The sequence below is a fragment of the Canis aureus genome, chromosome 5 (genome assembly GCF_053574225.1).
Source record: "Canis aureus isolate CA01 chromosome 5, VMU_Caureus_v.1.0, whole genome shotgun sequence".
Taxonomy (NCBI): domain Eukaryota; kingdom Metazoa; phylum Chordata; class Mammalia; order Carnivora; family Canidae; genus Canis; species Canis aureus.
Window position 1 is genome coordinate 69,083,171 of NC_135615.1, and position 27,544 is coordinate 69,110,714.

At 44.6% G+C, this 27,544-nt stretch overlaps 1 protein-coding gene, 1 long non-coding RNA gene and 1 other non-coding gene across 5 annotated transcripts in view; 1 reads left to right on the forward strand and 2 right to left on the reverse strand.

Moving 5' to 3' along the window:
• Positions 1-2,753: 2,753 nt before the first annotated feature.
• Positions 2,754-27,203, forward strand: LOC144314468 (uncharacterized). 2 transcript variants are annotated; one of them, XR_013380387.1, is made up of 4 exons: positions 2,754-3,221; positions 6,666-6,783; positions 6,905-7,254; positions 8,975-27,203. It is a non-coding gene; the product is annotated as an uncharacterized LOC144314468 (long non-coding RNA). The 2 variants fall into 2 exon arrangements; XR_013380386.1 differs by having other exon boundaries at positions 2,831-3,221; positions 6,905-6,991.
• The window catches only part of AZIN2 (antizyme inhibitor 2), a 37,004-nt gene continuing 16,034 nt past the window's right edge, over positions 6,575-27,544 (reverse strand). The window contains exons 10-11 of one of the 2 annotated variants that reach the window (XM_077898598.1): positions 12,003-12,217; positions 6,575-9,414 (exon numbers count right to left, since the gene is read on the reverse strand). In XM_077898598.1, the coding sequence (XP_077754724.1) occupies positions 9,276-9,414; positions 12,003-12,217 (354 nt within the window). In that variant the 3' untranslated portion in view covers positions 6,575-9,275. Of the gene's footprint in view, positions 9,415-12,002; positions 12,218-13,218; positions 20,713-27,544 lie in introns of those variants that run through there. The other variant, XM_077898599.1, reaches the window with a different exon arrangement.
• Positions 21,898-22,004, reverse strand: LOC144315063 (U6 spliceosomal RNA). The gene has a single exon (XR_013380865.1). It is a non-coding gene; the product is annotated as a U6 spliceosomal RNA (small nuclear RNA).

Sequence of the window (27,544 nt, forward strand, 5' to 3'; positions counted from 1 at the left end):
CTTTTGTGCTCATTTTTGTGTCCTCAGTGCCTAAAACAGTGCCTAGTACAAAGAAGGCATTTACTAAATATTTGCTGAATGAATGACTAGATGAAAAGGAGAGTAGCACCCCATATACTTTGACAAGTAAATCTAACTCAGAGAAGAGAGCTCCCTTCAGTTCTCACTTCCTTGATTCTGTTTTACTGCAGTATTTCTTCCCCAGACCACAGTAACTGTTTTATCTTTGTCCACCCTAGAGTCTGTGTGTTGATCTATCTTGTTGCCAGAAATCTTAAGCAAATACTTTTTAAACTCATCCCTATGGCCTGCATGCTAGCAACTCTAGCTAATACCATCTCCCACATTGTTACTAAACACTGACACTGTTCTCTCCTTTGCCTTCTTCCTCATTCCACATGCAACTCCATTGCCAAATGTCCTCCTTTTATTTCCAGACATATCTCAAATTTGTGTCCTGCTCTTCCACCCTACAGCCACTGTCCTGATTCCAATTCTCATCATCTCTTCCCTAGCCTACAACAACAGTCTCCTCCCAATCTCCCTGCTTTGTCTCTCACCCCTCCTCTCTATATTATCTATTTTGCTATTGATATATAAAAAATTACTTTAAAATTTCATTAAAACTTAAAACCACAAACATATTGTCCCACAGTTTTTTGGGGTCAGAAGCCTGGTAATGGCTAAGCTGAGTACCTCTTAGGGCTGTCACAGCAATGCCATCAGGTGTTGGCCATGGCCAAAATCATTCCAAGGCCTGCCTAGGGGAGGATCCACCCCCAAGCTCACTCACTTGACTGTTAGAAGTCCTCAAGTCCTTGCTAGCTATCGAAGAGAGACATCAGCCTTTTGACACATAGGCTTCTCCATAAGACAGCTCATAACATGGTACATGTCTTCCCCAAGAACAAGTGAACAAGAGAGAAAGAGAGTGCCCAAGACAAAAGCCACAGTTTTTGTAAACTAATCTCAGAAATAACAATCCATCACTTCTAATACAGTCTCTTCATTAGAATGGAATCAATAAACATAGCCCATACTTAAGGGGAAGGAATCTTACTAGAGTGTGAATACTGGAGTTCAGGATCATTGGTGACATCTTAGAAACTGCTTCCCATATCCTCTTCACTGCCTCCTACGGAGCCATGTAAAGTACATAGCTGAACCTTTCTCTCTCCTCCTGAGAAACTTCTGTTGGTTTGCAGATACCTCAAGAACATAACCTTCATAATATGTCTGAATCTCAGGACAGCTGGGTGGCTCAGTGGTTGAGTGACCGCCTTCAGCTCAGGTCATGATCCCAGGGTCCTGGGAGAGCCTGCTTCTCCCTCTGCCTACGCCTCTGCCTCTCTCTGTGTGTCTCATGAATTAAAAAGAAAAAGTCCAACTCTCCATTTCATTCTCATCCTCCATCTGGTACTCCAGTTCCCAAGAAAGGACTCTGAATTATCACACCTTATTCCTTTGTACACACCATGGCCCCGGTCTGGGATGCTCCCATCAACTTCCCTTTACTTTTCCACCTGGCCAACTCCTACCCATCCATCAAAGTCCGCAGCTTCTGTCCTACCCCTCACAGGCAGTTACATCTGTCCCTAACCAGACCCCACTTGGCACCCTGTGCTTTCCACTAACGGCATTTTCCACACCTAATCATAATTATCTCCACTCGTATATCTCACATCTTAATGTGTTCAGAAATCCATTTCTGATTTTCATATTGATGGGATTTATTAGCTGGATCTTGGAACCTCACCCTAACTGAAGGTGTACAGAACAAGTTACAGAACTTCACCACCTTAATTGGCGTTATTAAAATGCCCAGAAAGCAGCCATTTGATAAGAGGGGATCCTAGTAAATAAATACACATGCTGATGTAAAGGCAATTACCGCCCCCTCAGGCTCCCATAGGAAAAGGACTGGGGGAGTATGGTGGAGAGGTTCCTCCGAGGCAGGCAGAGATGCTTCCCAACCGCCTTCGCCAATTACTATCCGTTCTAGCCAAGCTACTTCCTATCCAAGCCTCAGTCTCCTCGGTTGCAAATGGGACTCTTGTAGGCAGTCGCTGTGCTTAGCGAGTCAGGTGCAGCTCTAAGTGCCTTAAACGTCCTTGATTTCGTCCTTAGGACGACGGTACGAGATACGCACAATTATTCCATTTCACAGATGCAGAAACTGTGGCACAGGTGTGGATTTGCCTCCGGGAAACGGGTAACAACTAGACAGAAGCAGGACGCCAGCACCGGCAGGGCCGGGTCGGATTCTGTCAAAATAACTTCCCAGGCTTGTGCGGATTAAATGAAATAAAGCGAGCGAGGGGCACAGGCGGGGCACGGCACGCAGGAGGTACTCTTTTATTGTTTTAAGACGTAAAAACACCTCGGCCTCCAGGTCAGGAACTCGTTCAAAGCCCCTGATACTCTGCGTGAACTCCCCAGACGTCTCTCGGGTGTGAGACGGCCGGGCGGGCGGGCGGGACACCGGGGACGAGCACCCCCAGCCGCCGACGGCCCTCTCGGGGGCTTCTCCTCCCGGGCCCCCCCCCCCCGCTTTGTAAGCGAGGCGCGAGGCGGAAGTAGCTGCTGGGTAACAAGCCCACTTCCGGGGCCGCTTGCGGCCTCTCTCGCCCCGCGGAGGCCGGGTCGCCGCCTTCCCACGCCGCTTTTGTCCCGGGCTGACCCTTTTCCTGTGAGAGCCCCGCCCACGGCGAAAGGTCGGCTTCCCATTGGTGGAGACTGGAGCGTCGGTCTCCGAACCCAATGGACTCCGCGCTCTCTTCCGGTGGGTGAGGGCAGGTCCTCCTCCCGACCGGCAGAGGGCGCGAGAGCACGGGGCTCGAGGCCTCGGAGGCTCTCTGGCACGGATGTGACGTCACGGCCGGAAGCCGGCTTTCCGGGCTCAGGGAGGCGGTGTCGCCCCCCGGCTGTCGCGTCTGTTCGGTGAGAAAACCAAGCCCCCGAAGCCCGCAGTCCATGGCAGTGAGTGGTCGGCCCCCTGCAGGATGCAGGCTGCTCCTCGGGGACTGAGCCCAAGGGGCCAGATGCCCACCCGCCTCCCCCAAGACTCCCGTATTCAGACGACACCTAACGCCTACTCTACCAAGCACAAACCCAAGCTCCAGGTGACACAGGCAGTTGGGAGACGCTCCCTGTCTTTGTGAGATGAGCCAGTGTGTGAGAAGTAGAAAAATCACCTTGTGATCAACATTTCTTTAATACAGGTAGATACAGGATGCTGCGAGTGCTTAGAGAAGCGTTACCCCACCCAAAGGGAGAGGTACCCTAAGCTGAGACCTGAAAGATGCTCCCTTCAACACTTAATTGTGGAACAGCTATGTATAGGGCCAAAAAAAGCTAATTTTACTAACTCGACCTTTAAAAAGCTTTAACTTTAGTTAAAAAGCTAGGTACTAGGAGTCTAGGTACTGGGGACAGGCAGTGAAGAGAGCTCTGCCTTCTTAAATTCCAAGTAGAATATAGAGTACATCAAAGGGTGAGCTATGGGGCGGGCGTGGGGGTGGGAGGAGAGTAAGGGTACCGAGGGGCTACAAAATGCTGGGGTAGGAGTGTTCGTTTTCAAGAGTGGTGGTCAGAAAGGCCTCACTGAGAAGGCATTTGAGCAAAGCCCTGAAGAGATGAGGGAGAGAGATCATGGAGTTCTTTGGGCCTCTAAGGAAATGGTGCCTGGCATGTTAGAGGAGCAGAAAAAAAGGGAATGGTGTGCAGGATTGCTTTCTAAGGATTTTCAGGGATAGTCTTGATGCGTTTCTTACCGTAAATAACGCCTTCAAGATTTCATTCTTATAAAATGTGACTCTAACAGATGGAGGGGCCACTTTGTTCAAGGGTATTCAGAAAAGGCCTTCCCAAGAAGGTGACATTGAAGGTGACCCTTTTTTTTTTTTTAAATTTATTTATGATAGTCACAGAGAGAGAGAGGCAGAGACACAAGCAGGCTCCATGCACCAGGAGCCCAACGTGGGATTTGATCCCCGGTCTCCAGGATTGCACCCTGGGCCATAGGCAGGCGCCAAACCGCTGTGCCACCCAGGGGTCCCTGAAGGTGACTCTTTAAAATGAGAATGAGTGGGATGCCTGGGTGGCCCAGCGGTTAAGCGTCTGCCTTCTGGCCCAGGGCGTGATCCTGGAGACCTGGGATCAAGTCCCTCCATGGAGCCTGCTTCTCCCTCTGCCTATGTCTCTGCCTCTCTCTCTCTCCTCTGTCTCTCATAATAAATAAAGTATTTTAAAAAAATAAAATGAGAATGAGTCAGTCCAGGAGCGCAGAGGGAATGGCAAGGGTAAGGGCCTGGCTGCAGCAAAAACATAAAACTGAAAAGAGGCCAGTAGGCTGGAGCATGGTGAGAGCAGAGTGGTATGAGGCGAGATCAGAGAGGCAGGCGGAGGTCTCGGGCAGTTTGCTTTTATTGACATCACAGTGGGAATCAACTGAAGGACTTTCAGCAGAGGACTGACAAGATCAGATTCAGGTTTCAGTAAGCTCCCTCTGACTGCTGGAGGCTGTGCTGGGCAATTTAATTTTGCTGGTTGAATTTACACAGGTTTAGCTGCTCATCCCAGGGGTGCCAGGAAGAGGATTTAAAATGGAGCAAAGTGTTGAGTGGAAACTCCCATCTTGTTGCCTTCCCTGCGGTCCCTTTACAGCTGAATGAGCTGGCCTGGGCAGGGGGGGCTTCCAGAGAGAGGGATGACACCCAGAAGGCCACGGTCTCCCTCCAGAATAGGCATAGACAGACATGCATGGCATCTTGTGTCCCTGGGACCTCTGTAAGTCTCCCTGGTGGGGCCCGCCTTAACCAGGCTGAAGTAGAGTGAAGGAAGTGTGTACTACCACCAACCCACCAGCTCTCCGCCTTCTGCTCTTTTTGAATATACTTTCTTTTTTTTAAGATTTTTTATTTATTTATTCATAGAGACAGAGAGAGAGAATGAGAGTCAGAGACACAGGCAGAGGTAGAAGCAGGCTCCATGCAGAGAGCCTGACGTGGGACTCGATCCAGGGTCTCCAGGATCACACCCTGGGCTGCAGGCAGCACTAAACCGCTGCGCCACCGGGGCTGCCCTGAATATACTTTCAATTGTCTTCTCAAAGATCCTGTGTGCTTCTGTTCCAGAAGCATATGGGGTTTCCTAACGCCTACAGAATTAAAGTCAGACTCACTCTCGTTCAGGGTTCTCTTTGACTGCACTGCACTGTGAGTTCCTTGAGGATTCATCTCTGCATCATCAGCTTCTACTACAGGGCATGGCCACGGTAAATGCTCAAGGAATTAACCTTTCAACATCATTTATTTCGTCAGGACCTAATGATGTGCCAAGCCCTGAGCCAAGTACTTTATACCAATAACCCTCTGAGGGAAATATATTTAGCAGCCCCATTTTACAAAAGAGGAAACAGATTCAGACAGGTCAGATGCTATGTTTATTCAGTTGTCCATTTGATACATGTTTTTTGAGCACCTACTTTGTTCTAAGTAGTGAGGACCTAGCAGTGAAAAAAAAAATGCCAAGCTCACATTCTGGAGGGGCTGACAGATGATGCACAGAACAACATGTAATGGAGTGTGTCCAATAGGTACTGTGAAGAAAAAACCAGTTAAGGGAGGAGAGAGAGACTTGGAAAGTGCTGTTTTCTTTTTTTTTTTTTTAATTTTTATTTATTTATGAGTCATAGAGAGAGAGAGAGAGAGAGAGGCAGAGACATAGGCAGAGGGAGAAGCAGGCTCCATGCACCAGGAGCCTGACGTGGGATTCGATCCGGGGTCTCCAGGATCATGCCCTGGGCCAAAGGCAGGGGCTAAACCGCTGCGCCACCCAGGGATCCCAGAAAGTGCTGTTTTCTAAAGAGTGGTCAGAGAAGTTGTTACCCAGGGAAAACATTTGAGTAGAACCTGAATGGAGTGGGCGAGCCCCCCAGATAACCTGGGAAGGTCATTTCAGAAAGGGGACAGCAAATGCAGGCCCGGCAAGGGTACGATGTATGGAGTGTTTGAGGAATGGAGGGGCCATTGTGTCTGGGGAGTAGTGAGCAAGGGAGGAGAGAGGGAGTCAGGAGTTGGATGAGGACTTTAAATGGTATGTTCGATGAAATGGGAATCACTGGGGCGACTGGATCCAGCACTGAGCAGAGTGGACGGTGGGGGAAGGAGGAGGCCATTCCCTAGGTGAGGGAGGTGGCAGCTTGGTCAGGTCCATTAACCTCCCAGAGTGAGTGAGTAAGCGAGTTAACCCATGGGAGAAGCCTCAGGAGGCACAGATGGGTTGTGGGGAGGTGTCGAGAGGAGCGTGTCCCTTAGGTGAGGTCCCAGGGCAGGATGGGTCTGGGAGAGGCCAACAGGAAAGTGACCTCCAGGGCAGCCAGCATAGCATGCAGGTTCACTGCTAGTGGCGTGCTTAGGGAGGTGTTCAAAGGATGCAAATGCCCGTGCAGCCTGGGCTCCAGGAGACCCAGGTCAGATTCCCCTGTACAGGCATCAGGGCCTTAACATTCTCCAGATGTTTAATATTCTTCTCTTCTTTTCACAAAAAGATGGAAATGACAAACAAAAACAACTGAAAAGAAATGACTGTTTATTATTCTCAAGCAAGTCACATCAACTTCTGTGTATATCCTTCTCAGAAAAGTAAATTTCACACTCTTGCAGCAAATGGAACATGAAACATTTGAAAGGCTCCAGTGAAAAATCTGTTCAAACTCCGTGCCAGCTGCTGTCATTTTAAAAGCCACAGAAGCATCTCCCCAGCGAACCTGCCTCAGACAAGGTAATGAGTTTTTCCTGGATCTCACTGCAGCCAGAGGTCTTAGCAGGGCATCTGCTGCCTTTGGAAGCAGATGGCCGGTTCCAGCAGAACCTGTGTTTGCCTTCCTTCTTTCTCCAAACAGGCATGAGAGGCTCCAGATCTGCTCGGCCATCAAAATGGAAGGAGTCTCAGAACTAGCCTCATGGATGAGGGCTGAGCCCCGCACAGTGTAAGATGCAAAACCTGGTGATGGGTGGATAAGCAATGGGCAGTAGTGATGCTGTCCCTGTCTGATTGGTCTCCAAGTCTCTTGGTGTCCTGACCTTTCAGCCTATATATTGTCAAATAATCAAAAACCAGGCCTAGCCTGGAAAAAAACATCTCTGCTTTTGACAAGCACCCAGTTCACTCAGAACACATTGCCTCATTAGATGACCTCAGAGCCACATGTAGGACCCAGGAGTGGCTGAGACGCTGAAACAAGCTGACCAGGTGTGATATTATGACTTACAGTAATAGATGTATATTTTGTTTTCATCCCTACTCCTGGCACAGAGATCTCAAAATCCTTGGAATTTCCTAAGTGACGAGTGACAAAGGTGTCCTTTGTTATATCCTACCCCCAAACTCTGGGGAGGAGAGGAGGCTGGAGATTGAGTTCAGTCACCGATGCCAATAATTTAATCAGTCTTGCTTGGTAATGAAGCCTCCATGAAAACCCAAAGGATGGGGTTTGGGGAGCTTCCAAGCTGGTGATCACATGGAAGTGCTGAGACAGTGATGTTACCTGTAGAGGGCATAGAAGGTCTGCACCCTTTCTCCATAGCTTGCCCCAGGAAGCTCTTCTGGCCGTTCCTGAGTTACATCCTTTCATAGTAAACCAGTAATACAGTAAGTAAGGTGTTTCCCTGAGTTCTGTGAGCCACTTTAGCAAATTAAATGAACCCAAGGAAGAGAGTTATTGGAACCTCCACTCTATAGCCGGTTCATCCCAACACACATCACAACCTGGATTTGGTGATTGGTGTCCGAAGTGGGAGAAGAGTGGGGAGTCTTGTAGGACTGAGCCCTTAACCTGTGAGATCTGAAGCTATCTCCAGGTAGATAGTGTCAGGATCAAATTGAATTGCTGAACACCCAGCTGGTGTCGGAGAATTGCTTGGCAGTGCGGGGGGGAAAAAACCCACGTACCAGGCTTACCTAGGAGAAGCTCAAGTGAAGGTAAAAATATTCAATGATATGTCCAGAACAGGTAAATCCACAGGGATGGGCAGTAGATTAGTGAATGCCAGGGGCTGGGGAAGGGGCAAATGAGGCACGAATGCCAATTTCTTAAAGAAAATGGACATGCTCTGGATTGGACAGTAGTGATGGTTGTGCAAACTCTAAATATACTAAAAAACAACTGAATTCTATACTTTGGGTTTTAAGGCATGATAATTTTATATTTCAAGGGTTTTTTTAATTGCAGAAGAAAAATCTTTCAGGTACCCTGTTGTAGCTGAGGACTCCAGAATCTGATCTTCTTTGCTAAGCAGCCCACACACCCCAGATGAATAGCCTGGGACCCTAGCGCTGTGAAGGAGCCTTTATCTTGACAATGGACTTCTAGTTGAAGGGCCCTTGGCACTGGACATGGCAGTGCTCCATGGCCAGCCCTGTTCTGGCAGTTACTGCCTGAATAAGCAAAACCAGCCGCTCCATATCTGCATTAGTCTTACTGCCTTGCAGACCTGCAGGGACGGTTAGGGGGCAGGGTCTCCTCAGAACATCTCCCAATACCCATCTGCCCTTTATCTTTGTTATGAATTTCCAAAGCTGTGTCAGGTAATGTCATCCCTACATTGATCCAGGCCTTAGGCTGGGTGTTGGGTTCACATAGAGGCCCCTCACAAGTCAGGAGCTGCAGCCCTAGGGCTGTAGGATGGTAATTCTGACTCCTGCCTCAACCCCTAACAGTTCACTCTTCCTCATGACATCAAGCATGCCAGCCTATGCAGAGGAAAGAGATGAGTCAGAGAAGCTGGATGCCAGAGGGAGATGCCCACACTGCAGCTAGGTCAGGACTGAAGCAGAGGGCATGGGGTCATCGGTGTAGGGTGAGAAAGTCTCAGCCCTGGCCTAGCCCGGGCTGCTTTGTGAATTGAACTGCTAGATTCCACTGGGTTATTTTTAAAAAACCTAAATATTTATTTGCTTCATATTTACAAAGGTGGAAAGGAGACCAAGGGAGACCCCCAGAACACCCCCACACCTGGCTGACCAGGCCCCTTGCGCTGCAGAGGAAGCGACACAGCTGGAAGGGACAGGATTTATGTTGCATACTTGAACTACAGCGAGTGTAAGACTGGTCCTATTTACAGGGCAGAAACACTACAGGTGGAGCGTGGGGGGCAGCAGAGTGAGCACCAGAGTCCTGGCCAGAGGGTGCCCCTGCCTGCTGCCTTTCCCACATCTCCCAGAGGCATCTCTGCGGCCCCGCTGGAGTTCTCCGGAGGGGGGACAGGGTCCGCTCACATGATGCTTGCTGGAGTGAAGACAGGGCCCACGCACAAGGTGTCTGTGATCTCCCAGCCACAGGACAGAGGCTTGCACATGCCCTCGGTGTCCTCGTCTTGTTCTGCAGGCAGCAGCTGCCCTCGAAGTGCTTCCCTGCAGGCAAGAGAGGGGCACTGGAGGCAGCCAGCATGGGGCCCACAGGCCAGGGGCTCCTGAAGGCTCCCTGCACCAGAAGTCCCAGCCCCTGGTATGTAGGGTTCCCACCTGGGCCCAGAGCCCAGCCTAGTGCAGGAGTGAGGATGAGTCTGATGACTTCTTTCCCCACTGGTCTCTTTTCCCCAGTGGTCTTCCTCCACAGTAAGGGAAAAGGAACCCATATTTATGGAGCACTGACTACATGCCACACACTGTGCCAGGCACCTTATAGTATCTAATTGTGTTCCCCAAACCACATAAGGGCAGCATTATTATCCCCATTTTACCAGTGAAGAAATTGAGACTGAGAAGGAAGTGACCTGTACAAGGTCACATCCCTAGAAAGTGGTAGAACCAGGATTCAACCCAATTCTCTCAGTCCAAAGCCCACATTCTTTATATCCCAGGCATAGGACTTAAAAAAAAAAAATCATCTCCTGCCCCTCTCCAAAATCCTACAGACCTACCTACCAAGGTTGATAAATGGCTCCACCATCTGACCAGCTGCTCAGCCACAAGTCAGGAATCTTGTTCCCCAGCCCAGTCTATCCCTGTTGAGCCCAGGTCCTGAGCTTTCTCACAGGTGTAGCCACTTCTTTCCATTCCCAGTGCCACCACTGTCTCTACCCAGGGCTATCCAGTCTCTCTGCTCTGCCTCTGCCTCCGCCAGACAATTCTGGCCCAGGTTCATCTTTCCAGGAGGCAAACACCTGCACTTGAGTGGTCAGCAGCTTCCGTCTGCTCTCAGGCCCTGCCCAACCTGGTCTCCCACCTGCAGGAAGGCCTCCCTCTTTGCTGACATGGACACTTCAACAGCAAGTCAGTGGTCAGGCTTGTAGGAGGCTCCCCAGGCCAAGAACCCTCTGTCTCCTTATCTGTCAAAATGGGTTGATCCAATTTCCTAAAAAGCATCAGTGACTGACCCTCTAGTGCCTTCAAGATCAGCTCCAGCCTGGGCCTCCAAGGTCCTTCTCCATCCAGTCTTCTGCACAGGCCACTCCAGCCAGATGCAACTATTTGCAGTTCTTTGAATGAACTGGCCTCAAACCCCCACATCTCTCAGCCCAGACTGCCCCCCACCATCAGCTTTCCTGCACCTAACTCCCCCTAGCCCTGGCACCTCTGCCACCCGGCTGTCTCTCCCCAGTGATCTTTCTGCTCTCTGTGCCAGTGTCTGTGTGTGCAGGTCACCACTCTGCCTTGGGTGCTGTTATCCCCTCAGGACCTAGCACAGAGCCAGGCTCTAAAGCAGGACATTTTGGCAGAATTCCTTGGACGTGGGGAATTTCTTGGCACAGCCATTTTAATACATCAAATTTTTTCATCTCTAATAATGAATAACCCGACTCCCTACACCTCTGCCTGTGTTTGCTTATGATGGAGCCAGAATGGGATGAGGAGGCCTGTGTGGTTGCTTCTTTAAGTTTGTTTCAGACCTTGTCACAACACCCCTGATGTCACAATGGTTGCATCAGCCCATCCTGTGCCCCTGCAGGGAGCAAGTACTACAAAGGTCTGTTGGGTGGATGGATAAAATGTGACCTTGATGCTGAGCTACACCAGCCGGGGGGTTGGTAGCACTATTGGGGGTGGGGGGCGCAGTGCTCAAGCACCTAGCATGTCCCCCAGAACACAGGCTAGATTCAGCCTGAGGCCTAGCATAGAAGTCCCTCCAACTTCTCCTGCCTCTGCAGGCCTCTCCCAGCCCCCACTGGACAAACCTCTCTTTGTGATCACACTGATTCTGTGCAGGTGAGAGAAAATAATCATACGATGCCTGACAGAAGGCCAGACAGAAGGGTTCAACAAATCTGACTTCTGTCTCGTGCCCCTCCTGCCTCACTGGATCCCAGCACTGGCCTGGTGAGGCAAGCAGGGCAAATGTATATATTTCCTATGGAGGCTCAGCCAGCAGGCAAGTCCCAGGCCACAGAGCCCCCCGCCCCCCACTAGTCTGAGCAATCTCCCCTGTCCTCCCGTAATTCCCCCAGTAGCCAGAGTGGTCTTTCTAAAATCCAGGCCAGATGTGTCACTTACCTGCTTCATATCAGTCCATGCTCCCCACTGCTCAGAGCCCTGCCCAGATCCAGCCCTGCGCACTCTCCAGCCACAACCAACCTCAGGTAGTTTCTGAAGGCAGCATGTTCACTCGCTGTTCCTTCGGCCCTGAACCCCCTGCTCCCTCTTGCCGGCTCACTCCCACTCTTCTACCATCTTCCCTCCTCTGGGAACTGGGTCTGGGCATCAGAATGGGCTCTCAGCTTCCGCAGTCCCGTCCCCCCGTCCCCCCCCCCCCCCCCCCCCGTATTATCACGAGTGCCTGTCTGCTCCTCTGGGTCTCTCACAGGATGCTGAGCTCCTCAAGGCCAGCTCCAGCTCATTCGTGGCCACACCAGGTGCCAAGCACAGGCCTTACTGGGAATCAACAGCCAGGAGGTACTTGTCAAACTGGATGTCATGGAAACCAGTCTGAAATCTCAGATTTCTCTTGTTCCCTGCCTGCTCCCTTGCCCTCCCCCACTCCCTTCTCAGCAGGGCCCCCTTACCAGGCCACCCGGGACATGGCATAGGTGACTCGGCAGGTCTGGGTCCCCCCAAAGAGGGAACCCATGCCCACGGTGTAGGCGCCCATGTTCTCAAAGACCAGCCAGTCCCCTACATGTAGTTGTGGCAGCCACAGGCCCTCAGCTACGCAGTCACTGCCATCAGCCACAGGGCCCCACAGGCTGCTGCTGTACAGGGGCTGCTCCGTGGATGATTTCTGCAGAAGAGACAGACAGTCATTTCAGCTTTCCTGGGCACAGTGAGTGCAGCCTTAGCACTCCTTCCCTCTAAAGCTTTCCATGGCTCCCATAACCAGTACAATAGCCTAGAAGGGCCTTCTAGCCTGGCATTTAAGCCACTCCTAATTCTCTGCATTCATTACGTTATATATTCTGAAGCCATAATGCCTGGTCTTCAATCCAGGCTTCAACACTTAGTGGATATGTGACCTTGGGCAAGGTACTTAATCCCTCTGTACCTCAGTGTTCTCATTTGTAAAATGAGAATAATTATAATACCTACCTCACAGGGTCACTAAAAGGATAAATGAGTATATGTAGAGCATTTAAACCAGTGTCTGGCACATAACAAGGGCCTAGTAAGATAGCGCTATCATTATTACTGTTATTGTTATTACCTCTCTGCTCTGATCTTCATTGGCCATCTGCCACTTTCCAGACCCTGGGTCTGTCCATACCTCTGCAGCCCTTCCCCCTTCCTCAAATACATCTTGGCCTCTGGGCCCAGCCTTGGGGCTCCGTCTTCTATGACAGCCTCCCAGATACCCTCATTCCATGCCAGGCCCCATCATAGGAGCCAGAATTATACAGGTGTGTGAAACACCCACTCACCGCCAGGCTCTCAAGCCTGGGAGGAAGATGGGCCTCTAGCAGATAATCACAGGGTGATCACAAAGAACCCCATGGGGTAGACCAAATTCATCTCATTTCAGAAAGTGAGGTTCTGAGAGGTTACATGGTTTGCCCAAAGACATAAAATTAAAATTGTTTTCTTAAATGACTTAAAAATCCAGAAAAGAAATCTGTAACACAGACCACTTGCTGACAACCAGTGCAGTGTGGGATCCTGCAAGGCAGGTCCTAGAGGAGGAGTCCTGACAGAAAGGTGGACATGAACGAACCCTGACTGTGCCCTTTAGCCCCTTTCTTCATCCCCAACACGCTCACTGTATTCCAGTTACTCCAAGGCTCTGGGCTCTCAGGAAAACCTTGCTTCCCTTCCCCCAACCCCATTCCTCACCCTGTTGTGCCCTGAGGCCCCAACCCCATCAACTCCTAATTTCCCTTTAGATCTCAGCTACCATGACTTCATGAAAAGCCTTTCTGAAAGCTCCATGCTCCCTCCAACAAACTTAGCCTTCATAGCATTTGTCATAATTTATAATTAGGTATTTGTGAAATGTATCTGCTCAGGCCTGTTCTCCCTGTCAGACTATAAATTCCATGACCCCAGAGATCATGACCATCTTGTTCACTCTCCCTCTCCCCCGTGTCTAGCAGTCTGGCATAGAGTAGGTACTTTTTTGAATAATATCTTTTAAATAGATGAACGAATAGGAAATACATAAGTGATGAGAAAGAGAAGAAGAAGAAAAGAAAGGGGAAAAAAAGGGAGGGAGGAAGAAAAAAAGAAGAGATTGATAGAAGCCATCTAAAGAGAAGGAGGGGGCAGCCCGGGTGGCTCTGCGGTTTAACGCCACCTTCAGCCCAGGGTGTGATCCTGGAGACACAGGATCAAGTCCCACGTCAGGCTCCCTGCATGGAGGATCAAGTCCCACGTCTGGCTCCCTGCATGGAGCCTGCTTTTCCCTCTGCCTGTGCCTCTGCATCCCTCTGTGTGTCTCTCATGAATAAATAAATAAGATCTTAAAAAAAAATTTTTTTAATAAAAAAAAATAAAGGAGGTAATGGAGAAGACCAATAGAGGAAAAAGAAAAAATGTTCCAATACCATAGCCAGCAGCAGGAATGAATAAAATTGAGAAAAACTACAGATTCCATAAGCAGAAATAATACTCATGTATATGATTAAAAATTAATAAGCCATTAGTCTCATTAATAAAAACATGTACATATTAAAGTAAAAAATTCAAGCTATCCATATTCATGAGTCACTCAGCACATACTTATTGAGCACCTACTATGTGCTGGGCTCCAATCTAGGAGCTGGGAAGTATATATTCTAGTAAAGAGAAACACATATATCCTTGTTCATATAACTTAACATTCTTGCTTGTGAGCCTTCGTTAATAAGTAAAATTAATCTCAGTTGCTCTGAATTATTTCCCTTAGCTCCACTTTAAAAAACATTAACTTTCAAAGCTTTGAGGGGAAAATGCTCTATAAATGAATCCATGAGGACCCCGAGAAAAGAGGTTCCAAAGGTTCTTTGACAATAAAGTAAAAAAGAAAAGACACCCTTGCATTATAATAAGAGTTCTCTTCTTATTAGTGGTATAAATAAAATCAGAGGAAAAAAACTTTAACTTCACAGGAAATAATGCAAAGCTACCCTTTTGCTATTTAAAGCACCCCCCCCCCGTTTTTTAAGAAAAAAAGGAAACAACAAAAAAAAAGAATCCGCAAAATAAATATTCCAAAAGCATGTGGTGACAGGCTTATTAAGTCTTAGCTCTTTTTATGAGTCTGGAAATTGAGTGGAAACGGACAAGCACCTGTAAAAATAAAGCTGCCCAATCTGCTACCAGGCCCCTCTGTGAGAGAGGGCAGAGTTTACAGAGCATGCCCACTACGACTTCACACCTCATCTGAGAGGCAGCTGCAGCCCCCATTTTACAGATGAGAAAAGTCGGAGAGAGGAAGTGACCTGCTCCAGGTTCTGGATTGAGTTAATAGCAGATCTCCCTAGTGGTCCCAGACAAGGGGCCTCCTCGCTGCATCAACTGGCTGCCCTCCTCAAAGAGGCCCAATAAGTGACTGAATCCACAGAAGAAACAAGGTCAAACATTTATAATGTCTAATGGTCCTAATGGAGTCCTTAAATAATTCCCCAACTCTTAAAAACAAAGCAATAATCCCTATTCTACATAAAGTGCACAAAAATATCTTTTAAAAAAATGGAACGAACAAGGGCAACACACAAAAAGGAAAACAACAAAAACATATGGTCAGAATTTAACTTGTGAACATACAGGAAAATCTAAAACAAAACCATAACTAACCAAATCTCCGCTCATAGCCAAAGAATCACCTTCAGTGATTTATTTCTCTATGGAAGACAGGAACAATATGAGCAAGGCGACCACCGGCTTCATCATAATATGGAAAATATAGATCCACAATGCAAATCTAATTTTCTCAGTATATGTCAATATGGCATTCAATAGCCTATAGCATCTATTCTTGATTACAACTACAGACAAAACAAAATCAAGCCCTGCAAAGCAGAGACTATTTAAAGAGGTAACTCTAACTTAATGGATATACATTAGAATGGCCTCATTTCAGAACCAAAACCAACTTTAGTAATTAAGTTCAACTCTTCATTTTCCAGACGAAGAAACGGGAGAAACAGGCTCAGAGAGATTAAGTTAACTTGCCTAAAGTTACTCAGCTATTATATGGTAAAGTCAGGACTCAAACCCATGTCTTCTGACTCCAAGTCTGAAGCTTTCTGTCACCATTCCTATTTTATATATCATGAGATGTGTGGGCAATAGCTATTAGGGGGGGGGAAAAGAAACAAAAAGGTATAATATATAGAAAATGGAAAAAAAAATCACATTGCAGGGACTCCTGGGTAGCTCAGTGGTTGAGCATCTGCCTTTGGCTCAGGTCGTGATCCAGTATTTGCTTGTCTGCATCCTGGGGTCTTAGGATTGAGTCCCGCATTGGGCTCCCCACAGGGAGACTACTTCTCCCTCTGCTTAGGTCTCTGCCTCTCTCTCTCTGTGGTGTCTCATGAATAAATAAAATCTAAAAAAAAAAAAATCATATTGCAGATAACATGTTTGCCTACCTAGAAAATCCAAAGGAAAGGGGATAGTTTTCGGGGAAAATCAATGTGTCTCAGCATGCAAGCCGTTGTCTCAGCTCAGAAACACAGGCAAATGTTTCCATTCACAATAGTAATGAAAGCATTATGTTATTAAATTCTTGGATGTACTTGGCCCACAATAACTTATTCAAAGAAAATAATAAAACCTTAATGAGAGAAATAAAATACAAGAGCTCTACTTCTCCTAGCTGGAAAAACTTAATAAAGCAAAATAGAGAATTCTCTCCTATTTAATAAATAGATTAAGTAGGCTAATTGAAATCCCCAAGATATTTTTCTGGATGTTATAAGTGGCATGATAGAATAAATGTGAGCCTATCAAAGAATACTAATAAGCAATAATGACAGACTCCATTTTTATTAAATATTTAATTCCTACAAAAAATACTTGTACCATGTTTAAGATAGAAAGAATAACAATAAAATGAATATCAGTGTACCCACCACCAGCTAAATAAATATAAAATTTCCAATATCTTTGAAACCCCCATGTGGCCCACCCCAATGACATGCCACTTCCCTTCCCCCTCCAAAGGTAGCAGTTATCCTGAATTTTGTTTTCATTATTCTCCTGCTCTGTTTAGCACAGTATTTAGTTTAGTACACTTTTGAAATTTGTGTAAAATCAAATTATAGAGTATGTAATCTCGGCAATTTTCTTTTTTTGTTGAAACTTACATTCCCAAGATTCATCCAACTGATATACCCTTAATTCACAACATGCTGCATCCAATTCATTATATGGAATACACAGTAATTTATTATCTATTACCCTGCCAACAAATGTTAATGTTGTTTCCAATGTTATATATTATAAAAATTGCTCCTGTGACCATTCCTCATATATATCCTCAAATTCACATGCCAAGAGTTTCTTGACAATATATATCTAAGAACTTGCTGGAAGGTAGGGTATACACATATCTCACTTTATCTGAGTAGTGACAACTTGTTTCTCAAAATAGAAATACCAACTCCTACCTGTCAATGTCTAAGAGATCCAACTACTCTATACCCTTACCAACTCTTGATATTGTCATGCCTTTAATTTTTTTCTAATCTAGTCAGTAGAAAATGGTGTCTCCTTTTCATTTGAGTTCATGTTTCCTTGATTATCAACGAGGTTGGGCAGTTTGTCATTTTTCTATTTGGATTTCCTCCTCTGTGAACTGCCTGTTAATGTATTTTGTCTATATCTCTCTATTGATTTCCATTTTGTATTGCTTTTCTTATTATTTTCTTAAGATTCTTATGTAAGAATCCTTCATATATTCTGTGTACTGATCTCTTATCCAGTTGTATATATGTTTCCATACTTTCTCCTAGGGTGTGATTGCCTCTTTCCTTTTGCTGACAGATGAACAGAAGCTCTTTGTTTTAATTTAGACAAATATCAGTCATTTCCTTTTCTGGTTTCTAAGAGATTCTTCACTGTTCTTCCCTGTTTCAAGGTTAAACTGATATTCTCCTATATGGATTCCTGGGATTTATATTCATGTGTGCATTGAGATAGGGATTCAACTTCATTTTTTGCATATAGACAATCAGATGTCCCAGCACCATATATTATTAAACTATCCTCAGTGATCTGCTTTTCAAGCCTTGTCGAAAAACAAGTTTCCAGATATATATTGGGTTTTCCTGTGGTCTCAACTATGTTGTTTATTTTTTTTATGACGGTGTCCAAACTAAACCATTTCAACTACCTTCAATGTTGGCAATTATATTATCTATTTATATAGATATATATTTTTATTGTGTATAATCTATTATCCATTATATTATCTATATTCTTTTATGGTTATTCTAAACATTTACATTTTAACATGCATGCCTAACTTAAAGTCTAAAATTAAACAATATCTTCCTCTCAGTTAAAAACCTTAGAACACCAACTTGGTTCCTTTACTTCCCAACTTATATTCTATTGCTGTCCAGTGTCTTAGTTTATCTTATTTGTGGCAGAGGCTGCTAATTGCCTACACCAACACTTCCAATCCTCAATTTTTGCTAGACACAGGACCACCTAGAAAGACCATGTTGCTAACATTCCTTACAGGTATTCATGGCCATGGGACTAAGATCTTAGCCCCAGCAAGATGATGACACCTAGAAATAGGTACAACTGGAAGCAATATGCTTAAACCACCAAACCTCCGATGGATGTAGGCTCCGAATTGCCTACATCCAGACATTTACATGAGAGTGAAATAAGCCTCGATATCTTGTTCAAGTCAGGTAACTTGGGATCTGCTACTCACAGCAGAGCCTAATCATAACTGAAAACTGTTTTTAACCCCAAAAATATTATTGGTGGTGGTAGTGGTGGTGACAGTCAGTGATCCTTTGGATAAACCCTCATATTTAGCTATCTTTGGTCACCATTCCTTCTTGCAACTCAGACCATCCATCTGGAATCATTTTCCTTATGCCTGAAATATATCCTTTAGAACTTTCATTAGTGAAGATCTATTCTCAGTATTTGCTTGTCTGAAAATGCCTACATTTCATACTCATTCTGGAAAAACAATTTTGCTGGATACAAAATTCTAGGTTGATATATTAAAGCTGCTATTCTAATATCTCCTACCTTCATTATTATGGGAGAAAAGCTTTAAGTCTGTCATTCTTCTATAGGTAGTCTTCTGTCTCATTTCTATCACTAGTTTTAAGATCTTCTCTTTGTCTTCAGTATTCAGTTTCATTAATATGTTGCCTATGTGTGGGATTCATTGGATTTCCTAAATCTGAAAACAGGTCTTCCTCTCTGCCATTCTATTGACTCTCTGCCAGTTACTAACTTATTGCCTCTCAGCTCCCAATTCACCTTTCTTTGCCTTGCTTTGTGGTACTGGAGCTGAACCCTTGCCAGGTAGCTCTATGTTAAGTTTTGTCAACAGAGATTGCTGGAAAGATATTACAAGGACAGATCAGGAAAAAGAGACTTTCACTCTTTCATCATACTGTGTTCTGTGTAGTCCCTATGGCTCAGTGTACAAGGGTATGGTAGCCTTCACCTCAGTGGTCCTCACAGTTCAGCCTTGGCCCATGCCCTCCAGCAAGCTTCTCCTCCACTCAGCAGCAGGCTACCCCTGAGATCCAGTTGTGGTGGGGCAGAAGGAGAGGGAGAGAGAGAATCTTAAGCAGGCTCCACACCCAGTGTAGGGCCTGATACAGAGCTCAAGGCAGAGCTGATCTCACGACCCTGAAATCATGACCTGAGTCAAAATAAAAAATTGGAGGCCTAACCACATGAACTACCCTGTGATCAAGTACCTCTTGATAACAGTGGTCACATTTTAAATTTCTTATTTCTTTAAACATTATAAACATTCTGTTTTAACATCTGATAATTCTAATACATGAAATAATTGTAGGTCTGGTTCTGTTGTCTATTCTGCTGGTTTTCCCTCATGGTGTTTGTGTTTTGCAATTTTTTGACTGCAAGCTCATGTACTTTGGCACTTGTGAGAATTCTTAAAAGCCTAGGCTAAAGATTTCTACTCCAGAGGGACATTGTGTTTGCTTCTGAAAGGTAAAATAAATTCTAGCCTTGACGTTTTTCAGACAACACAGTTGTCTGAATATGAATTTGGGCAACAAAGCCAAAAAAAAGGCTAGCTTATGGCTCTAAAGTATCCATTTTGTATCTTCTTCTTACCACTACCAAGATCCAAAAAATGTCTTTTTGCTGTCCTCCTCTGTGGGATAGGTGTTTTTCTGGTTTACCCTTACACTGATGATTAGGTACTTTTTTCAGGTTCACAGCTTTATGCGAGGGATTCTATCAGATTGTCCATCCCGACTGAGTCCCTTAGGAACCCATGCAGCTATCAAAACCAAAGACCAACACCCCAAGGGGTCAGCATACACTCCCAGAGAGAAAGCCAGTTTCAAAGTCGGGTTTTCTCTCTGGGTTAATGAATTCATTTAATACATATTAGAATAGCCACTATTTTACATGCTTGGGACACACTAGTGAAAAAAAGAGACAAAGTCCTTCTTCTCATTGTGTTTACAGTCCAGCAGGAGGGAGGCAAACAACAAAATAAAGAAGTAAATTAAGAGATAATAAATGATACTGAATCAAAGAAAGCACAGAGCAGGGGGAAGGGCAGGTGGCAGTATTAAGGATAAAGTATAAGGCCTCACTGAAAAGATGACCTCAGGCAAAGATGCAAAGGAGGTAAAGGAATGAGCCTGTGTGGTACCTGGAAGAAAGGTGATCCAGGAAGAAGGAAAAGCTGGTGCAAAGATGCTAAAGCAGGGACATGCCATGAGGAACTGTTCCATGAGGAACTGCAGAGAGGCTGCCATGACTGTGATAGGATGGGCAAGAGGGAAAGTAGTGAGGGAGGGGATCAGAGAGGAGACAGGGGCCGATCACAAAGGGTCTTAGAAACCCCTGGAGGGCTTTTGCTTTAATTTGGAGTGAGACAGGAGCCAGGGCAGGGTTTCAGGCAATTTTAATAAAGCTAGACATGATTTGACTTACATTTTAAAAGAATTCCTCTGGCTAGTGGGTGGAGAATAGGCTGGCTTTTACTCAAAGTGGAGATGCCTGCTTTCACTTAATTTTGACCTCTGAAGAATCCCCTGCTTTCTTGTAAGTCAGGATACAGTTTTCTTTGTTGTCAGTCGGGAGGCTGTTCAGAGTATCTAGACTGCCACATTGCTGGAAATAGAAGGCACCCTACTGGTTTTCTAAACACAACACAAAGCTATTGCGAAAACACTATGGAATAGGCTGAACAAAGAAAACAAATTATCAAAAAACAGGATAAAGACAAGAGATGAAAAAAATAAAATTACTGTACAGTATGGCAAAGCAGTAATAAAACAAAAAAGCAGTTGAAATCATAAGTTAAGAATTTTTAAGACAAAAACTAGCCAGATCCACATTTAACAATGCTATTGCAGCACACTCAAGACAGAGTCACGCTTCATAACCATAAATCACTAGAATAAAACACAATAGGCAAGTTAAGAAAGCCCAATCCTGTCAATAGAGAGAGGATCTCCAGACAGAGTGGAGTGACTGAGGCTTGTGCCCTGGATTTGGGGTCCCAAGATTCTTATTAAACTCCTGTGGTACTTGCCCCTTCTGGGTCCCTTCCTACACCCAACTATACCTTGCATTTATAAAATGCCAGTACTGGGGATCCCTGGGTGGCTCAGCAGTTTAGTGCCTGCCTTTGGCCCAGGGCGTGATCCTAGAGACCCGGGATTGGGTCCCATATTGGGCTCCCTGCATAGGGCCTGCTTCTCCCTCTGCCTGTGTCTCTGCCTCTCTCTCTGTGTCTCTCATGAATAAATAAATAAAATATTAAAAAAAAATAATAATAAAAATAAAATGCCAGTACATAGTTGCTAAATTGTATATTTAACCCTAAATATATGTCATTTTAGACCACTCCATGAACATTTAAAATGTTTATACATTAAAAAGTCCACCTGGGGATCCCTGGGTGACTCAGCGGTTTAGCGCCTGCCTTCGGCCCAGGGTGTCATCCTGGAGTCCCAGGATCAAGTCCCACGTCAGGCTCCCTGCATGGAGCCTGCTTCTCCCTCTGCCTGTGTCTCTGTCTCTCTCTCTCTCTCTCTCTCTGTCTCTCATGAATAAATCAATAAAATCTTTTTAAAAAGTCCATGTAACATATCAGCATTTAAAGAAAACCATACTTTCCAATATATGGTTTATTCAAAGTTAAAAAATAATGTGTATTGACATTAAAAAAAGAAAAAGAATCAAAGTAATTTTTAACAATAATCATCTCTGAATGGTGGGCTTAAAGGATCACTTTATATGGGCGTTTGCACTAGATTTTCCCTAATAAACATTTTTTCTCTCTCTCTCTTTTAATTTATGGGACACTTCACAAATTTGCATGTCATCCTTGCACGGGGGCCGTGCTAATCTTCTCTGTATCATTCCAATTTTAGTATATATGCCGCCAAAGCCAGCACTACACATTCTATTTCTACAATAGAAAAAAATATGTATAAAATAAATGTAATCTATAACTTGCAGAGCACAAAAGGTAAATAGGGACAAATTCCCTATTAATGGCAGTGCACTTAGTTAAGACACATGATAGTATGTTGAAACTTCTATGAAAGAATAACAAAGAATCACAAAACTAAAACCAACAGACTGAGGAAAAAAACTATTTGTGTCAAATATTATATGAAATACACACACACACACATACACACACAAACACACACATGCATATACAAGCTCATCTTCGTTTGTAAGAGAAATTCCAAATTAGGTAAATGGAGGATATAAAAAGATATTGACATAAAAAATAAAACAACAAATAAAATGCTTTATACCTGTCAAAAAGACAGAAATGAAAGAAATACTGAGATATATACCATTTCAGATAAATTAGCCAACAAGAAAAAGTCACAGCATGCACTGCTAGTGAGCTTATTATGAAATGAGCCTGCTGCTAACAGTACAGATTGGGCCAAACTTTGAGGAAAACAATCTGGCAATATGTATCAAGAGACCTGAAAATGCTCATAACTTTTTACCTGGTAATCCTATTTTAGGGACTCATCATAAGAAAACAGGTTTTTTTTTTTTTAAATTTTTTATTCATGAGAAACAGAGAGAGAGAGGTAGAGACACAGGCAGAGAGAAAGGCAGCCTCCATGCAGGGAGCCCAATGTGGGACTCGATGCAGGACTGGATGTGGGACTCGATCCCAGGCTCCAGGATTACATCCCAGGCCAAAGGCGGCACTAAACCACTGCACCACCCGGGCTGCCCAGAAAACAGTTTTTTTTTTTAAAGGGAATCCACCATCAGTGTGTAACTTGAGCCAGTCACACAAACACACTAACAAAGAGCATTCTAGGCAGAGGTAGTTCTCACAAACACATGAATGAATAATAAGCAACAACTAGCAATGTCCAGGGTGCCTGGGTGACTCAGTCAGTTGAGTATCCAACTCTTGGTTTCAGCTCAGGTCATGATCTCAGGGTCGTGGGACTGAGCCCCGCACTCAGCAGGGAGTCTGCTTCCCTTCTCCCTTTGCCCCTCCCCCGCGTTCACACACTCACTCTCTCGCTCTCCAATAAACAAATAAATCTTTTTTTAAAAAATTAGCCACGTCCAAATGCCCAGTAATAGGAAGATTTTATCTGGAGTCAATAATTTTACAGGAAAGTAGTTAAGAGCCTGTTCTCTGGCAACACCCAGGTAATCAAAGACAAATAAGTTATGCACCATACCCCAAGCAGTTCACAGTCTGCAGTTAAAAAATTCTACCCTTTGTTAGCTGTACACTTTGAGCAAGTTGCTTCAGCCCCATGCCTCAGTTTTCTCATCTGTAAAATGGGTCTCATAACAGTATCCACGTATAGGATTATCATAAAGATAGAGTAATGCCATGTAAAGTGCTTAGAACAGGACATGCTGCAATAAGTGCATGGTGGCTTCACCGGCCACCAGTGAATGTGAGGTCCACAGCCACATGCCATTCGGTGTGTCTGGTGAAAAAGGGGTTGACATTATAGATAAATTGCATTGCAGAGCTCCTCCCTCCTTTGTTCCTTTAAATTTTGGGTTGCTCCTGTAATTTTTAAAGATTGACTCAATTCCAACATACAGCACCTACTATGTGCCAAGTCTTGCACTGGGGAAACAATCTCTGTCCTCAAGGGGCTCATAGCTTATTGGGAGATCTATTCATTCATCATACATTCAACAAGTAGTTATCAAATACCTATAGTGTACCAGGCACTGTGCCGATCCTGGGAATTCAGAAGGAACAGGCAGGCTAAGTGGCTGCCCTCACAGAGCCTGCATGCTAGTGGGGAGGACAGGTTATAAGCAAGGAAACAAAAACAAATAAGAATAACTTCAGATTCTGACATACTATGAAGAAAATCAGCAGGGTAACAAAATTATCTGGTAGGGAGAAGCAAGCCCACTTTAGAGAGAGTAATCAGGAATGGTTTCCCTGGAGAGGTAACATCCAACCTGAGACATACCAGACGAGAATAAGGAGATCATTTCAGGAGCAAGGGGAAGAGCATTTCGTCAGGTGAATACAATGGTCCCTAGGTCTGAAGGAGCTTAGGTGGTCCAGGAGCAGAAAGGAGGCTACTGGGACTGGAGCAGGTGAGTGAGGGGCTCAGTGGGGATAGATGTTGCTAAAGATGTGGGCAGAAGCTTTGCAAGCCAGGGTAAGAAGTTTAGGTTCTATTCTAAGAGTAACAGGGAGCCACTGAAAGTTTTAAGCAGAGAAGAGATATGATCTTTGGGTATTTAATAAATCACTTTGTCAACAGTGTGGAAAATAATAGCAAGAAGGCAGGAATCAGGGCAAGAAGATTAGTTAATGGTTGCTACACTGGCCCAGGAAGGGATGATGGCAGCTTGCACTCTGCCCTGGTGGCAGGGAAGAAATCAGATGCATTCCAAGTATATTCTGGAATTAGACTGAAAAACTGCAGGTGAACTGCCTGAGGGGAGAGAAGGAAGCAAGAATTGAGGATAATACCAAAGTACTACAGCTTGAACAGCTGGATGGGTGGCTGTGCTGTACTGAGAGAAAATTGTGGGAAGAAAGAAGTTTAGGTTGGAAATCAAGAGTTCTGTTCTGAACAAGATAAATTTGAGTGCCTTTAAGACACCCAGTAGAAATAGCAAGTGGGTCAGTGGATACAGAAGTCTGGAGCTTGGGAGGACAGTGCAGACTAGAGATATAAATTTGAAAATGATGAGACTATAGATGATATTGAAAACTTCAGGCTGGAAGAACTCACCTAGGAAATGCTTGTAGGCAGAGAAGAGGCTCGAGAATGGAGATCTGAGAGTCAACATTCAGGGGGTGAGCAATGGGGAACATGCTAGAGAGACAAGGTGAGAATGACAGAGGAAGAGGCAAAGCCAAGAGCGTGAAGTTGGAGAAAGATCAGCTGCTGAAGACAGAGGTGCCACCATTGGGCTAGCTGCATGCAAGGAACTTTCAAGAGCATCTTCTTTATAGCTGTGCAATTAATGTCCCATTGGGAAGGTTTTAAGAGGGAATGAAAGCTGAGGGAGCAGGGGCAGTGAGTGCAGGCCGCTGGATAGAGAGGCTCAGATACAAAGGGCAGTAACTGAAGAGAAAGTTACAAAGCGTCTGAAAGAAGAGGAAATATGTGTGTCCAATAAATATACAAAGGAATATCCAACTTCATTAGTAAACAGGAGCATGCAAATCAAGACAGGAGAAACCATTTCACATCCATTCAAATGTTGAAAGTCTGACAAGACCAAGTGTTAGGGAAAATGTAGATCCATCCAGTCTCTTAGATACTGCTGGTGGGATCCTCAAGTAGTACAACTGCTCTGGAAAACCATCTGGCACTGTCTTCTGAAAGCTGAACATTCATGTGTCCTAGCTATGCCCAGTGATTCCACCCCTTGCTCTTGTGTCACAGAGGCACAAACAAGAACATTCGGAGTGGCAGATTTCACAGTAGGGAAGACCTAGAAACAACCTAGTGCCTTGAGAGGACAGCAGACAGATTAGCTGCAGCGTGCTTGCCAACAGTGTAAACCAGCAGTCAAAGGGACGGACCTAAAGCACATACAGCAGCGGAGATGCATCTTAGACTGTGCAGTACATTTTTTTAAACAGTTCCAAAAGGTTACATACATCATAACATCCTTTTTGTAAAGTAAAAAAAACAAATTATAAATACATTTAGGAATAAACTTTAATGTGCCAAAACTACATGAAAGAAGACATATGAATGGTGAACAAGCACATGAAAAGAGGCTTAACATCATTAATCAAATAAGAAATACAAATCCAAACCACAGTGAAATGTCACCTCCCACCTGTTGGGATGGCTATTCTCAAAAAAGAAAAGATGGCCAGGGTTGACAATGTTGTGGAAAAATCGGAACCCTGGTGCACTGCCAGTGGGAATGCAAAATGATTCGGTCACTATGGAAAACAGAATGGTGGTTCCTCAAAAAATTAAATGTGATCCAGCAATCCTACTTCTGGGTATTTATCCAAAAAAAATTGAAATCAGGATCTCTAAGAGGTATTAGCAGTCCTGTGTTCATCGCAGCTCTATTAACAGCTGCCAAGACCTAAATGTCCCTGGATGGATGAATGGATTAAAAAAAATGCTGTATCTACATACAATGGAATATTATCAACCTTATCAAAGATTGCAACATGCAACAGTGTGAATGAATGTTGAGGAAATTATGCTAACTGAAATGAAGACAAATACTGCATGCTTGTATTTATATGAGGTGTCTAATAATCAAACTCATGGAACAAAGAATAGAAGTGTGGGTGCCAGGGGTTGATGGGAGGGGGAAATGGGAAGTTGATAACCAATGGACATGAAATTTCAGCTCCACAAGATGAACAAGTTCTTAGAGATCTGCTGAACCACAGTGTGCCTATAGATAACAGTACTGGATCATACACTTAAACATCTGTTACAAGAGTAGATCTTACATTAAATGCTCTTACCACAATAGAAGAAAAAATGATATTAAAAAAAAGAGGGGATCCCCAGGTGGCTCAGCGGTTTACTGCCTGCCTTCGGCCCAGGGTGTGATCCTGGAGTCCTGGGATCAAGTCCCACATCAGGCTCTGCATGGAGCCTGCTTCTCCCTCTGCCTGTGTCTCTGCCTCTCTCTCTCTCTCTCTCTCTCTCTCTCTTTCTCTCTCTCTATGTCTCTCATGAATAAATAAATAAAATCTTGAAAAAAAAAAGAAAAAAACCTGTATAAAAAAAAGGTAATACATGAGTCAAAACAGTGGGTACTTTGCATGGGAAGACACAAAAGAATGAGGCAGTAAAATGATAAGAATGCTTATTTCACTAAAAAGAAGGCAAAGACAAGTCCTCTCATGAAACATTTTTATCCCAAAACTAATTGGGAATCCACTGAAACCATGAAATCTAACTACCTAGTTTCAAAGAAATACAGAGCATGGAGTAACATATTCCATAGCACCGAAGGGAAATCCAGGGAACCCACCAATCAGGAAAATCCAGAATGCAGGAAGCTTTAGGACTGACAACTCCATTTCATCAACAAATAATTAAAAAAAAAAAAAAAAAAAAAAAAAAAGAGTTTCAGGAAACCAATAGGTTAAAAGAGAGACAATTGACCAAATGCAGTATGTAGACCTTTTTTGGCTGATTTCAGCAAATCAACTAGAAAAACCATTTATGAGGCAGGATGATGGTGGCTGCTATGCAAGTGTTTATTTTTAATTTGATAATGGTATTACATTTTTCTAAAGTCCTTTCCTTTTAAAGATATATACTAGAAGATTTTTGCAAAAATTCCACTAACACTTGTTCTGTAGTTTTCTGTGCTTTTTCTCATGACACTGTTACAGTCCGTGTACTGATCACACACGCACGCCTCTACCCAGGAGGACTGTATTTCCAAAGCGTAGTCAGTTCTGTCTCACCACCTACTGTCCTGTGCAGGCCTCAACATAGTGCTTTGCATGCTGAGA